General features: G+C 43.1%; 1 protein-coding gene across 1 annotated transcript in view; it reads right to left on the bottom strand.

The window, feature by feature from the left end:
* Window positions 1-16337, bottom strand: part of ELMO3 (engulfment and cell motility 3) — a 987719-nt gene that overhangs the window by 784880 nt on the left and 186502 nt on the right. Inside the window, exons 7-8 of the mRNA XM_030203739.1 lie at window positions 3224-3323; window positions 2656-2807 (exon numbers count right to left, since the gene is read on the bottom strand). Of these exons, the coding sequence (XP_030059599.1) occupies window positions 2656-2807; window positions 3224-3323 (252 nt within the window). The remainder of the gene's footprint in view (window positions 1-2655; window positions 2808-3223; window positions 3324-16337) is intronic.

Below are 16337 nucleotides of genomic sequence, written 5' to 3'. Positions count from 1 at the left end.
TGCTACAGCAGACTCACTATCTACTGAAAAAAGAAATCTCTCTCTCCATTATTACACCAACATCGAGGGGAGGGAAGCCATCCCCAATCTAAATAGACTGGCCAACAAATAAAACCAATTTACTCACCATTAGCAGGTAGATACAAGTCAAAATGTATGGGCAATGTCATCCGACAGAGCCAGGAGTGGGGGAAAGGTTCTCCAGAAATTTTGAGAAGAATCATCATACACATGTCACTTCTTGCTGTCACTCAGGACCACCTCAGTCCTTATTAAAACTCAGAATACTGTTCCTGGGGGAGGTGGGTGGGTATGTGAGGTCTTGCATCCTGTTGCCATGGAGTGCAGCCTGGAAAACAATAAAATGGGCCTAGGAGGATGGATTCTGCAACACTGTCTGCAAGAAACGACTGTCACGTCGAGTATCCTGCTCAAGGCAGTATTGTGATGTAAATTTGTGGACTGAAGACCACGTCGCAGCCTTGCAAATTTCTTCAATGAAGGTTGACTTCAAGTGGGCTACCGATGCAGTCATGGCTCTGACATTATGAGCCGTAACATGATCCTCTAGGGCCAGCCCAGCCTGGGCGTAAGAGAAGGAAATGCAATCCACCAACCAATTAGAAAAAGTGCATTTCACGATGGTGACCACCCCCCCCCCCCCCCCCCCCGAAACTGTCTGTAGGGCCCGCTCCACTCCATGTAGTAGGTCAATGTTCTCTTGCTATGCAAGGTGTACAAGCTGCTTTCACCAGGACTGGCATGAGGTCGGGGAAAGAATGTTGGCAAGACAATCAACTGGTTCCGATGGAACTCCAACACCACCTTCAGCAGGAACTTAGGGTGACTGCGGAAGACTACTCTGTTGTGATGAAACTTAGTATAAGGTGCATTCATCACTAAGGTCTGAAGCTCACTGACGAGCTGAAGTAACAGCCACCAAGAAAATGACCTTCCAGGTCAAGTACTTCAGATGGCAGGAATTCAGTGGCTCGAAAAGAGCTTTCATCAGCTGGGTGAGAACGACATTGAGATCCCATAGCAACTAGAGGCTGTCCAGAGATGGGTTTACCTTCGACATGCTGATGATAAGCATTAATTGCACTAAGGTGAACCCTTATGGAGTTGGTCTTGAGACCAAACTCTTGATAGGTGTACAAGCTATTCAAGCAGGGTGTGTGTAAGGCAAGCAAGGGGATCTAGGGCCTTGCTCTCACATCAGACGGCAAACTTCCTCCTTTTGAAAGAACAGCACCTCTTAGTGGAGTCTTTCCTGGAAGCCAGCAAGACCTGGGAGACACCCTCTGAAAGACCCAAGGAAGCAAATCCTAGGCTCTCAACATCCAAGCTGTGGGAGCCAGAGACTGGAGGTTGGGATGTAGAAGAGACCCGTCATTCTGAGCGAAGGACAAAAAACACTCCAATCTCCATGGTTCTTTGGAGGATAACTCCTGAAGAAGAGGGAACCATATCTGTCACGGCTAGTACGGCGCAATCAGAATCATGGTTCCACGATCTTGCTTGAGTTTCAACAAAATTTTCTTCATTAGAGGTATGAGAGGATACACATACAGAAGACCTGTCCTCCAATGCAGGAGGAAGACAACTGACTGATGCTAGTCTGTCGTGAGCCTGAAGCCTGGAACAGAACTGAGGGACCTTGTGGTTGATTTGAGTGGCAAAATGATCCACCAAGGGGATGCCTCACACTCAGAAGATCTTGCGGGCTATGCCTATATTGAGAGACCACTCGTGTGGTTGCATTATCCTGCTCAGTCTGTGCAAATTTTGTAAATCTTCAATTCAAAAATATTGTATTTATTTATTTGTTGCATTTGTATCCCACATTTTCCCACCAATTTGCAGGCTCAATGTGGCTTACATTACACCGTAATGGCGATCGCCATTTCCAGATAGAGAATTACAGGTTGTATTACATTACAGCAGATGAATGGTAGAATAGAATACAGAGAGGTATTGCACTGAAGTTCCTGAATGAGTTATAGAATAAGTTAGATAGTCAAATATAAAAGTTACTGAATGAGTTATAAAATAAGTTATAGAATCAAATATAGAAAGTTCATTTCCGGCATGAGAGACACAGTTCGATCCGGCATAATAGCTAAAGTGGTAGTGTATATTGTGTAACTTTATGAGAGGTAGCAAAGGTTGTTTAAATAAATAAAATAAAGGATTAAGAAATACAAATATTTGAAAGCATTTTAGTGATCTGCCCCACTGCAGATGCAACTGAACAGATAGGAGGGTCCACGCTGGATCCCGGGGAGGTGTGTATAGGGGAGGGAGTGTACAACTGGGTATATGTGTGTATGTGTGTGCCCATGCATGTATGTGAGACAAACAGGTGGGGACAGAGAAAAAGTGTGCCTGGTCCCCTCCCACCATCCATGCCAAATTGAAGGGGGAACAGAGAAATGTATTCCTCCATCCATCATCTGACCTCCCTACTTCTTGCTTCTCCCCCCTCCTCAAGCTAAACAAGGAAGCTACACCTATGCTCACAGTGCAGGTATACTGATTGGAGTCTAGCTACTGTGAAGATAAATTGCTTATATTAAAAGCTTCACAGCAGACACTCCACAGATGTAGTATATGTATTCTATACATGCAGGCTGGCTACATCATCATACTTACACATGCAGGTGGGTGACAAGCCTATCCAGTGTCACATCATTTTTTACCACTTTGTAGAGGTAAGTGCTGCTGAGTACCATGTTCTCTAGGATGGCCAGTGAGAGCTGCTGGACAGTAGCATCCATTAAATTCTTATTCACATAACTCACTATCTGGAACAGATGTCATACAAAGAGTTTAGTCAGTTACAAAAGTCATAGAGAACAAACTATAATTATTCAAGAACTATAATTTGGTTGAGGCAGAATATGTACTGGCTCCACTGACATATTGCCCTCTGTGTGTGTACTATGCAGAGAAAAGGTCATCCTTTAATTGTAGTTCTATAATGTTATACAGAAGGGTTACAAAGGATTACAGTTATAAAGGTACTGGATATTAAGCTGTAATTTTTTAAGTCATAGCACCTCAGAAGCAATGCTGTTTCTATAAGGTTAATGTTAAGTAGCTTGGGAATGATTTAAAACAAACCACCACCTTGATCTGTTCTGGTAGGATCCTCTAAGTATCCCAAAATCCCTCCTGGACTTTCCCCCAAATTAAGAAAGGTTTCCAACAATCTTCTTACCTTTCCAATGAAGGTCAGGCTCAGTGTCTCCCAGGAGACAAAGCCATGTTCCATAAGTTCCATGAAAGCCTTTAAAGTGTAAGCCAAAATCTCACCAATCCTGAAATATCAAACCACCAATGTAAGGTAAAACCAGAGGGAGCTGAGGAGGCTGTTAAGGGGACAGAGAAATGAAGGGAGAGCTGGAAAAACTGCAGAGAAGATGGACAGACAAAAGATGGGATAAGAGATCCAAGAGAAAGCAGAAATCAAGTTTGATTCAAGCATTTGCTGGATGGGTCTTTTATTTTTAAATCCAGTACACTCTGGAATGATATTCTTATCCAGAATTAAAACACAACTTACTTACATACTTTTTTGTAAAAGTTTAAAGACTTATTTATTCTAAGTATTTATTTATTGCATTTGTATCCCACATTTTCCCACCTCTTTGTAGGCTCAATGTGGCTTACAATACATCATGAGTGGTGGAAATATATTAAAAAATAGACAATTAGTGTTATAGAAGGATCTTGGGAAACATGATAATGAAAAAAAAACATAATAGTAGAATAACAAGATGGATTTTGGGTAACATGGTGATGATAAACATGATAGTAGAATAGCAAGCAGATATTGTAAGACAGTTCTGAATGTATGTGGAGGAGCTGTGTACATTCACATTTCATCTATTGTACAAAATTGTAATTTTTAACAATATTTATTAATATTTATTTTGTTACCCGCTTTGAATCCAATGTGATATGTGGAATATAAGCAATTGAAAAGAATAGGCTGCTAAAAAGACTGACAAAAAATGGAAGCCCATATGAGCTATGAGGCTGCAGAGAAGAAAGGGAAAAATACTCAAAGACTCACTGTGCAGCTAAAATAATAAGATAAATTTAGATGGTAATCTAAAGATGAACATTCAACTCAACATACCCCGGAGTAGGGAAATATAGTACCTGAATGCAACTTGCCTCAAACTATTACTGAAAAGATGTGAGCTAAATTAAAAAAAAAAATCCCTTCCCTTCCCTCCTTTATAAAAAATTACTGACTGGCTAGATGTGAAGCCAAGCTATCTATAGGGCAACTAGGTCAGAAAGAATCATCCAAGTCAGGATGGTCAAAATTTGAAATGTAGTTTACAAAACTGTATTTCCAATTAGGAATCCAAGCTCTAAAACTAAAAGGAAAAATTAGTTAATAACTGATCTTTTTTTTCCTTTAGTCCCAAAGGACAAGTCCAGACAAATGGGTTGAGACTATCCACCAGCAGGTGGAGACAAAGAACTCTAACGAGTTGTGCCTCATAAGCTCCTGTGCTTACCAATCAAATCAGTATTTGATAAGTACTTGCCATACTGGGACAGACCAAAGGTCCATCAAGCCCAGCATCCTGTTTTCAACAGTGGCCAATCCAGGTCATAAATACCTGGCAAGATCCCAAAAAAGTACAAAACATTTTATACTGCTTATCCCAGAAATAGTGGAATTTTCCCCATCCAATTTAATAATGGTCTATGGACTTTTCCCTTAGGAAACTGTCCAAACCTTTTTTAAACTCTGCTAAGCTAACCGCCTTTACCACACTGTCTGGCAACGAGTTCCAGAGTTTAATTACACATTGACTGAAGAAAACTTTTCTCCGATTCGTTTTAAATTTACTACTTTATAGCTTCATCGCATGCCCCCTAGTCCTAGTATTTTTGGAAAGCGTAAACGGACGCCTCATGTCTACCCGTTCAACTCCACTCATTGTTTTATAGGCCTCTATCATATTTATTTATTTATTGCATTTGTATCCCACATTTTCCCACCACTTTGCAGGCTCAATGTGGCTTACAATACATCATGAATGGTGGAGATATATAAGAAATAAACATTTAGTAATTACACACAAAACATTTAGTAATTACACACAAAAAAAGCAATCAGATTTTCACTTACCAGCTCTTCAACACAGCTAAACTTCCTCTTTGAACCTACTGTTTGAACCATCAGCCAATGAAATGGCTTTTAGCTGTAGCATAATGATAATTATGCAAACATCATTGCAGTCATGCCCTCCTCTCAGTGTACATTTATTTATTTTATTTATTTATTGCATTTGTATCCCACATTTTCCCACCTATTTGCAGGCTCAAAGTGGCTTACATAGGTTTGTTAGTACAATTAGTTCTGGATGTCATGTACAATAATTGTTGTGCGGAGATTAATTAAGGGAAGAAGTAGAGAGTAGAAGGAAGGTATTTATTAGGTATAGTAGACGGTGGGTTTTCAGTGGTGGATTAATAAGGTTCTGGGTTTTCATTGTATGCTTTGTTGAAGAAACATGTCTTGAGGGATTTGCGAAAGATAGTTGTTTCATTGTTTTCAGGTTTCTAGGTAATGCGTTCCATAACTTCGTGCTCATGTACGAGAAGGTGCTATCGTGCATCGACTTGTATTTTAGTCCTTTGCAGCTGGGGAAGTGGAGGTCGAGAAATTTGTGGGATGATTTTGTGGCGTTTCTAGGAGGTAGGTCCACAAGGTCTAATATGTAAGCTGGGGCGTCTGCGTGCATGATTTTGTGTACCAGTGTGCAGATCTTAAATGCAATACGTTCCTTAAGTGGTAGCCAGTGGAGTTTCTCTCTTAAGGGTTTTGCGCTTTCATATTTAGTTTTTCCAAATATGAGTCTAGCCGCTGTATTCTGGGCAGTTTGGAGTTTCTTGATGTTCTCCTCTTTACAGCCTGCGTACAGTGCATTACAGTAATCAAGATGACTTATTACCATTGACTGTACCAGGGTACGGAATACATATCTCGGGAAGAAAGGTTTTACTCTTTTGAGTTTCCACATGGAGTAGAACATCTTTCTCGTCGTGTTTTTCACGTGGGTATCGAGAGTGAGGTTTCGATCAATGGTGACTCCTAGAATCTTCAAGTTTTGAGAGACAGGCAGAGAACAGTAGGGTGTGGTTATGGTGGGGAAGTTTTTTGTGTTATGTTGTGAGGTGAGAACCAGCCATTTTCTCCAAGCTGAAGAGCCCTAGCCACTTTAGCATTTCTTCATAGGGAAGTCGTCCCACCCCCTTTATCATTTTCGTTGCCCTTCTCTGCACCTTTTCTAATTCCACTATATCATTTTTGAGATGCGGCGACCAGAATTGAACACAATACAAAGGCATTATAATGTCCTCATTTTTGTTTTCCATTCCTTTCCTAATAATACCTAACATTCTATTTCCTTTCTTAGCCGAAGCGATTTAACAACTTTGAATAACTTTTTGTCGTCAGCAAATTGAATTACCTCACCAGTTACTCCCATCTCTAGGTCACTTATAAATATGTTAAAAAGCAGCGGTCCGACTTCCGGTGAAGTCAGCAACCTCGATGGCACCCTGAGCCCGTCGCTCCGGCTCAACCCCGCTAAAATCACTACTTTTCCGCTTTATAATTGATGGACTTTAAGGCGAAACGAAGGCAGGAGAAAGCTATAAGAGGCAGCGACAGAGAAGAAATGTCACAGAAATTGCTCGCATGAAATCAGACATTGTGGAACGCATTGAAAATGTGCGAGGTGAGATCAAGGAAATTGGTAATCGAGTGGAGGATCTTGAAGGCTGGGTGGATGAGCACGTGGAACTGATGAACCAAATGAAAGAGAAAGAGGTGGATTTTGCTAACCAAATGGAGGAATTACAATATAAACTTGATGATATCGAGAACAGAGGGAGGCGAAATAATTTACGATTTTGGGGCATTCCAGAGGCTGGAGATCAAGAAGATGTCCCCAAACTAGTACATGAACTGTGTAAGCATATTTTGAAGGGAATTCCAGACCAACAGGTCCCATAAATAGAACGAGCCCATAGAGCGCTGGGCAAGTCGCTCCCTAATAAACCCAGAGATATTGTGGTTCGCTTCTGGAAATACTCGGAAAAAGAACACCTATATGGCCTGGCTAGGCAACAAAAGGACTTGTGTTTTCAAGATACACCTATTTCGGTATTTCAGGACTTATCAGCATGTAGAGTATGCTTTACTATTGCTGGTAAGCTACACAAAGTTCGCTCCCCAGAGGCGGCACAGCGGATTCTACAAGCAGCAGGTATGATGGGGCCAACCACAGAATTACACTCGGAGACTACCGTTGACAAGAGAGATAAAGTGCGACAATGGCAACAAGTTTTTAACAAGGCAAAGAAACCACGGCTGACTGCGCATAATACTTGACTGTAATATTGCTCCAAATTGAGGCTGTTGAAAGAGTGAGCGAAGGTTGATATTTTCCTCTGTTTCTTTACATTCTATACCTATAGCAGAGATAAGACTGTTGATTATATGGATGATGTCATGCGGGCTTGGGCGGGGGTGGTGTGGGAGGGCTGTATACTGTGAGGCTTGATCTCGCTAGGAAGTGAGTAAGTGGACTCCTGGGAGGAATTCTCTCTCTCTTGGAAGTTTGTTGCTCTACTTATGAAGGGGATAGGGGAGGATGGGACATGGGAGGTAGGAGGGGATGGGTCAAGGGGAAATGGGAGGGAGGGGCATTACAGTGTTCTCAGGTGACATTTAGACATGTAAGTGACTTTTTTGGGTATAATCTATGGCTTCTACTTTAAAGATTATGACTTTCAATGTCAAAGGCCTAATTGCTCACGTCAGCTGATTTGGCAAGAGATAAATAGACATAGACCCCAGGTGGTTATGTTGCAAGAAACCCATTTGAAAAGGGCACATGAATACTTGTTTAGCCATGTTTATTATTCTAAGATTTACTTTGCCTCAGACATATCTGACAAGAAACAAAGAGGGGTAGCGATATTGTTCCAATCTGACCTGCCTATACAAATCCATCAGGTGAAAAGAGACACAAAGGGCAGATATCTTCTAATTAGGGGGACATTTGAAAATCAGGAGGTTACTTTGGTATCTATATATGGGCCAAATACTAATCAACCATCTGTCTTTCATTTACTTAAGAAACAAATATATACAGTGATAGGAGGCCAGCTTATATTGGGTGGTGATTTCAATGCCACTCTATGTCCCGAAGTGGATAAATCGGGACGTAATTCTGGAAGTGACAAAGTCTTAGCCAAACATTTTACTACTTTTGTCAGCAATATGGGACTTTTTGACTCTTGGAGAGATATGCACCCTACTGAGCGTGACTATTCCTTTTACTCTCCAGTGCATTCCACATATTCACGGATTGATTATTTGTTGGTTGATAAGTTATTAGGAGATCGACTCACAATAGCACATATAAATAATATTACTGTGTCTGATCACGCTCCTTGTGTGATACAACTGGATTGGCAGACAGGAAAACAGCGGGTAGGGCACTGGACACTAAATAATGGGCTGTTAAAACAGGACATAAGTACATAAGTAATGCCATACTGGGAAAAGACCAAGGGTCCATCGAGCCCAGCATCCTGTCCACGACAGCAGCCAATCCAGGCCAAGGGCACCTGGCAAGCTTCCTAAACGTACAAACATTCTATACATGTTATTCCTGGAATTTTGGAGTTTTCCAAGTCCGTTTAGTAGCGGTTTATGGACTTGTCCTTTAGGAAACCGTCCAACCCCTTTTTAAACTCTGCTAAGCTAACCGCCTTCACCACTTTCTCCGGCAACGAATTCCAGAGTTTAATTACACGTTGGGTGAAGAAAAATTTTCTCCGATTTGTTTTAAATTTACTACACTGTAGTTTCATCGCATGCCCCCTAGTCCTAGTATTTTTGGAAAGCGTGAACAGACGCTTCACATCCACCTGTTCCACTCCACTCATTATTTTATATACCTCTATCATGTCTCCCCTCAGCCGTCTCTTCTCCAAGCTGTATAGCCCTAGCCTCCTTAGTCTTTCTTCATAGGGAAGTCGTCCCATCCCCGCTATCATTTTAGTCGCCCTTCGCTGCACCTTTTCCAATTCTACTATATCTTTCTTGAGATGCGGCGACCAGAATTGAACACAATACTCAAGGTGCGGTCGCACCATGGAGCGATACAACGGCATTATAACATCCTCACACCTGTTTTCCATACCTTTCCTGATAATACCCAACATTCTATTCGCTTTCTTAGCCGCAGCAGCACACTGAGCAGGTTTCAGTGTGTTATCGACGATGACACCCAGATCCCTTTCTTGGTCCGTAACTCCTAACGTGGAACCTTGCATGACGTAGCTATAATTCGGGTTCTTTTTTCCCCACATGCATCACCTTGCACTTGCTCACATTAAACATCATCTGCCATTTAGCCACCCAGTCTCCCAGTCTCGTAAGGTCCTCTTGTAATTTTTCACAATCCTGTCGCGATTTAACGACTTTGAATAACTTTGTGTCATCAGCAAATTTAATTACCTCGCTAGTTACTCCCATCTCTAAATCAGGAAGCAGTTTGTCAGGAATATGTTAAGGTCCTGAAGGAATACCTGTCTTTTAATTTAACCTCAGGGCCCTCGATTGCTATGGTATGGGAAGCGCTTAAAGTGGTATCCAGAGGTCACTTTATTAAAGTGGCTGGAAAGCTTAAGAAACAGAGGATGCAGGCCACCATGCAGCTAAGAGAGAAAATTGAGATCCTAGAAAGTAAACATAAACTCACAGGCTCTCTTAAGATATACAGAGCTTTGCAAGCTGCCAGAATACAACTAGAAGCCCTGCTAGCTCAAAACCTTGAATTTATTAATGAAAAACTAAAGCTTCACACATATACGACCAGAAATAAGATTAGTAGGCAGTTAGCTATTAAATTGCGAAAATTAAGGGCAGATCGTAATATCTATCGTATTAAGGGCCCCAGAGGAGAGGTGCTCCGAACATCTCCAGAGATTAGATCCCGTTTCAATGAGTACTATGCTAAGCTTTGCGCTGGAGATGGGGATATACAGGAGGAGAGTATTCGGTTATATTTGCAAAAAATGGCTTTGCCAACCTTAACACAAGATCAGCAACAAGTGCTAGATGCTCCTATTGATATGCAAGAGGTACTAGCAGCTATAAAAACCCTGAAAACAGCCAAATCACTGGGATTGGATGGCTATACGGCTGAATTCTATAAAAAATTTGCCCCTTATTTGGCGCCTGTTTTAACGGATGTGCTTAATGCAGTAGTGAAAGGCGATAATCTCCCACCAACTATGAAAGAGGCATGGATTGCAGTGATCCTGAAGCCTAAGAAGGAGATGACTGAGTGCTCTTCTTATCGCCCCATCTCTGTGCTAAATGTGGATGTCCGCATCCTAGCTAAGGTACTAGCAAGTAGATTAACATCCAGACCAGGTGGGTTTTGTCGCCAATAGACAGGCCTCAGACAATATTAGGCGTACTCTGAATGCTATGTATATTGCCAGGCAGAGTAAAATACCGTATTGACTATTAAGTGTGGATGCTGAAAAAGCATTTGATAGGGTGCATTGGCCATTTCTACACCAGGTTTTACAACATTTTGGATTTGGTTCTAATTTTAGGGACTGGATTAAAGAATTATATACCCAGCCGAAAGCGGAGGTAAAGATTAATGGGCAGATATCCGCCTTCTTTGAGCTGAACAGAGGAACACGTCAGGGGTGTCTCTATCGCCGCTTTTATTTGCTTTGGTAATGGAACCATTGGCGTGGGCTATTAGGAATCATCCAGGGATAAGGGGAGTGAGGGTGAAAGACTGGGAATCAAAGGTGGCACTGTTTGCAGATGATGTCCTCTTGACCCTTACTTCGCTTTTAGATTCTATACCCCAGGTTATATGTGAATTGGAAACTTATGGGCGGGTGTCTGGATTTAAGATTAACTATGAGAAAACGGAAGCAATGGCAGGTGGTATGACAGAGGAACACTATCAGCGTTGTAAGCAACTATATCCTTTGAGTTAGGTGACTAAGGGTCTTAAATATTTGGGGGTTTTCCTTACTGCTAAATTACAGGGCATTACTGAGGCTAACTATACGCCATTATTGAAAGACAGAGAGGATTTGGAGAGGTGGGAGCCCCTTGGCTTGTCTTGGTTTGGGAGAATAGCTACAGTGAAAATGAATATGTTACCGCGATTACTGTATCTGTTCCAGGCCCTGCCGCTACCTATTAGTGACCATGTGCTTCACTCCCTGCAGATACGACTGCAGAAGTTTATCTGGAAAGGAGGCAAATCTAGAATCCACCCCTCCATAATGTATACAGACCACAAGACCAGGGGTGGTCTGGGGATCCCTAGACTGGATTTATACCATAGAGCTGCTCAGGCTAAATCTGCAGTGGAATGGTTTCAAGAAGCCCCTCACAAACTTTGGGTAAAGATGGAACAATATATACTACATAGCCCTTTGAAGTTAGGCCATTTACTCTGGCTGCCACCTAAACATCGTTGTTTGGGGGAGGAGGTGAGCCCGATCATTGGGTTTACCTTATCTTGTTGGGATAAAATGGAACGTTCAAAACGAATCTACTGTTCTCGGTTATCACCTATTGCTTGTAATTTAGCTTTCCCATTAGGCTGCTCACGCTCAGTTTTTACTAGATGGAAAAGGCAAGGGTTAGATCTATGGGGACAGTTGGTAAATAAAGATACTTTTATATCATTCCAGGAATTGGCAGATACATACAGGTTACCTTCAACAGATCATTATGCCTGTACTCAATTGACTCATTTTTTGTCATCAGAAGGCAGACGTGCCTATCTATTTGGTGATGTGACCTTTTTAGAACTCCTCTGTGTTCAAGAACAAGGGACACGAGGCCTTAACACTTTGATTTATGGGCACTTGCGAGATAACCTGTATGTTAGCCACAAGCACAGGGTGCTGTGGGAGAAAGAATTAGGGGTGAGTTACTCGGCAGAGGAGTGGCAGAGAATGGAGAAGCGCTTGGTACGCAGTAAATATTCAAGAAAATTTAACAAAAGGTATCTAACCCCGGTAAGGCTGAATCATATGTTTAGATCGGCTTCCCCGACCTGTTGGCGTAAATGTGGTCAACGTGGTACATTAGGTCATATTTGGTGGACATGTTACAAAGTAAAAGCCTTCTGGAAAGCTGTCCAGGCCCGGATTGGATACTGGGTGGGAGTTGAGATACCGTATGACCCTGCTGTATTTCTGTTCCATAAAACTATTCTGGGGGTGAGTGACCATGGTCAAATGTTAATCAAACATTGCCTATGTGAGGGCAGATTACTTATTGCTCGCTCATGGAAGCAAAAAAATAGCCCGTCTGTAGTCCAATGGATGACCCTACTGTGGAACATTGCAGAGAGAGAACGATTGGTGGCAAAAGAGAGACACCAGTTGTCGAAACGGACTAAGATCTGGGAACCTTTGGGTCTACCGAAGACTTAATGATCTATAGAGAAACATCTGCTACGTTGAATTACTGTTGTTACCTTAGATACTGTAAGGGGGTGGGGGGTTTGGATGGGAATTTGATCAATAGCATGGAAATGTCTTGGTGCAAACTGTATAGGGGGAAGGAGGGTGAGAAAATTTGTAAAATAACAAGAATACTGAATGTTTTATTACTCATTGGATGAGTATTGAAGAAACAATGTCTTAGTTTTATAGTATACTAGAGCCTGTGAGCTCAATGTTTTGGCTGTATTCATATTTTGCCTTACTTGTTCAATAAAGAGTCTTGTTTAAATAACATTAAAAAAAAAGCAGCGGTCCCAGCACACACACCTGGGGAACCCCACTAACTACCCTTCTCCATTGAGAATGCTGACCATTTAACCCTACTCTCTGTTTTCTATCTTTTAACCAGTTTTTAATCCACAAAAGAATACTGCCTCCTATGCTATGACTATCCAATTTCCTCTGGAGTCTTTCATGAGGTACTTTGTCAAATGCCTTCTGAAAATCCAGATACATAATATCAACCAGCTCACCTTTATCCACATGTTTGTTCACCCCTTCAAAGAAATGTAATAGATTGGTGAGGCAAGATTTCCCTTCACTAAATCCATGTTGAGTTTGTCTCATTAATCCATGCTTTTGAATATACTCTGTAATTTTGTTCTTTATAATAGTCTCTACCATTTTGCCCGGCACTGACCTCAGGCTCACCGATCCATAATTTCCCCAATCTCAGCTGGAACCTTTCTTAAAAATCGGCGTTACAGAGGAAATGACGTCATCGGGCGACGTGGCAGCCTAGTTCCGAAGCTCCGTCTCCCCGTGCCTAAAATAAGCAATAAACGGCGGTCGCCAGTGGGAGAATAAGGTGGTAAAGGTTAGCTGAAAATCCCCTCTAATAAAATTTGCTATGAGCAAAACTCCGGCGACGCACAGGAAAGAAGGCAAGCGGTCAGAGAAAAACATGGCGGGAAAGGCCGCTAAGCGCCATGAGTCCCCAGAGAGAGCATCACCGTCTGACCGACTCAGCCCTGTCTCTGGCCGAGACACGAAACCCGCCCTCAAAGAAAGGCATCTCCAGTGAACTGCGTAAGTTCTTATCAAATATTCAAGACGAGATTAAACACTCAAAGGATGAAATCCTGGAACGTATGGACTCGTTAAGCACGGACCTCAGTGAGCTGGGGGGCAGGGTGGAGGAGGCATAGCTCAAGCTGGAGGAGCATGCAGAGACGCTGACTAAACAATACCATGTTGCATGAGCTGGAAAAAAATTTGGAGGGGCCAAGATCCTGGTATACCAAGACTTATCACAATATACACTATAGCAACGGCGCCAGATGAATCCAGCCCTGGATATTTTAATTAAGAACCAACTACAGTACAGATGGGGCTTTCCCTTTTCCCTGAACTTTGCATTGAAGGGAAGCAAATACAGAGTGCAAACACTAATGGCGGCCTGGGAAGCTCTGCACGCAGCAGAACTGGTGAGCTCCTCGATCCCACCGGGGGAGATAGCGTCAACAACAAGAGCCAAGCTCCAGGGCTGGCAGCGAGTTCCAGGAACTACACGGCGTGGCAAACCAAAGAGATGAGAGGACTGGACTGAACTTGAAGGGAGCCAAAAGGACAGAGCACAGGGGTAGCCGGTACAAAGTTTAAGTTTTAAAAGTTTGTTCAAAGGAGGAAGGCTGGTCTGGGGATAGCTTATCAACTGACTTCTAGTTTCAAGTGATGTGTGAAGTGGGGATGTGCGAGCGGTATGAGAGATGTGTGGAGTGAGAAAAGTTGTGGAAGGGTGCAGTACAAGATGAACAGGGGTATTGGTATACTGAGAGGGGTGTGTGGAAGGGAACGGCGACAGAGGAGTGAGGGATCACAAAGGGGCGGTGGGGACGGAGACGGGGACATGGGGCTGGGGTGCTGCGAGTGCAGTGAATAACTTCCTCGTATCCCACCTGGAGGTTTAGAGCCTCTGGTTGCTGTAGCTGTGGAGAATGGTGGGGGGGGGGGGGACATTGGGGGAGGGTGGGGGAGGGGGTGTCTAGCATTGATGTTAAAGAAGCGGGCCACTCACAAAGGGAAAGTACGAGGTCTGTTGTATGTTGCTGTTCAATGCCTCAAAATCACCAAGTAACGGGCCCTGACTTGAAGATAATATCCTATAATGTTAAGGGACTGAACATGCCTCAGAAGAGACAGAAACTTTATAGGGAACTGCGCCAGCTCCAGCCGCATATAGTCCTCCTACAGGAGACACACCTCCGCCGCAAACATGAAACATTTCTCTCCTGCCCTGGCTACTCAATGGCGTACTGTGCCTCCGCTGAGGTTTAAAAAAAAAAGGGGGGGTAGCGATACTGATACATTAATCTGTGGCGGCACAGGTAGTACAGGTTAAAAGGGACCCGGGGGGACGATTCATTTTCCTGCAGATACTACTGGATCAGGTAGATCTCACGGTGGCATCGATTTATGCTCCCAATAGTGGGCAGGTGGAGTTCTTTGCACGGGTTCGGAACTCTTTGGCAACTTTTGTCAAGGGCTCCCTAATACTGGGGGGGGGGGGGGGCGACTTTAATGCAGTGGTAAATCCTGGGTTGGATTGAACAGGGGCAGCACAGATAGAAGGGAAAAAAGAGGCGCATGCGCTAGAATCCATGGTTTATTCCCTGGGTGCCCGGGACCTGTGGAGGCTGATACACAGATCAGATAGGGACTACACTTTCTACTCACAAGTACATGACTCTTACTCCCAAATTGATTACATTTTCCTGGACACTACTTTGGTAGAAAGGGGGCCTGATGCGGGAATTGGTAGTATGACAATATCGAACCATCATAGGAGCCAACTTTTCAAAATTATTGGGGGTGCTAAGTCCAGTGGAAATAACCCTTCCTTGAACACATACAAGGAATTTTCTCAATATTGGGGGTGCTCAAGCACCCCCAGCACCCATAGAGTTGGCTCCTATGCGGACCATGCCCCAGTGTGGGTAACCTTGCCAAACATACGGGCTGAGACAAAGGATAAGAGATGGACGCTAAATACTAGCCTTCTACAGGATGGAGAAGTGGTGGAGGGATATAGAAAGATGTTAAAAGAGTACCTGGAGTTTAATGTTGACTCAGTCCCTGTGATGCATGTAGTGTGGGACACCCTGAAGGTAGTCTCCAGGGGGTACTTTTGCAGCTCGCTAGCAAACGCTCAAAAGCGCATAGGGCGCAAATAAGCACTGCCACGCTGGGAAAAGACCAAAGATCCATCAAGCCCAGCACTCTGTCTCAGACAGTGGCCAATCCAGGCCCCAAGAACCTGGCAAAAAACCCAAAATTTAATAACGATCAATGGACTTTTCCTTCAGAAATCTGTCCAGACCCCCTTTAAACTCAGCAAGGCCAGCTGCCGTCACTACCATCTCCGGCAATGAGTTCCAGAGTCTAACTACGCGCTGAATAAAGAAAAATTTTCTCTGATTTGTTTTAAACCTACCACATTCTAATTTCATCGTGTCCCCTGGTTCTATTATTGTTAGAAAGCGTAAACAAACGCTTCACTTCTGTCCACTCTATTCCGCTCATTATTTTGTAAACCTCTATCATATCACCTCTCAGCCGGCTTCTCTCCAGGCTAAAGAGTCCTAGCCGTCTTAACCTCTCCTCATAGGGTCATCGTCCCATCCCTTTTATCATTTTTGTCGCCCTTCTCTGCACCTTCTCCAATTCCTTTATATCTTTTTTGAGATGAGACGACCAGAACTGAACACAATACTCCAGGTGCGATCGCA

This window comes from Microcaecilia unicolor, chromosome 5 (genome assembly GCF_901765095.1).
Source record: "Microcaecilia unicolor chromosome 5, aMicUni1.1, whole genome shotgun sequence".
NCBI lineage: Eukaryota > Metazoa > Chordata > Amphibia > Gymnophiona > Siphonopidae > Microcaecilia > Microcaecilia unicolor.
Note: the sequence above shows the minus strand (reverse complement) of the source record. Positions and strands in the feature narration are given on the sequence as shown.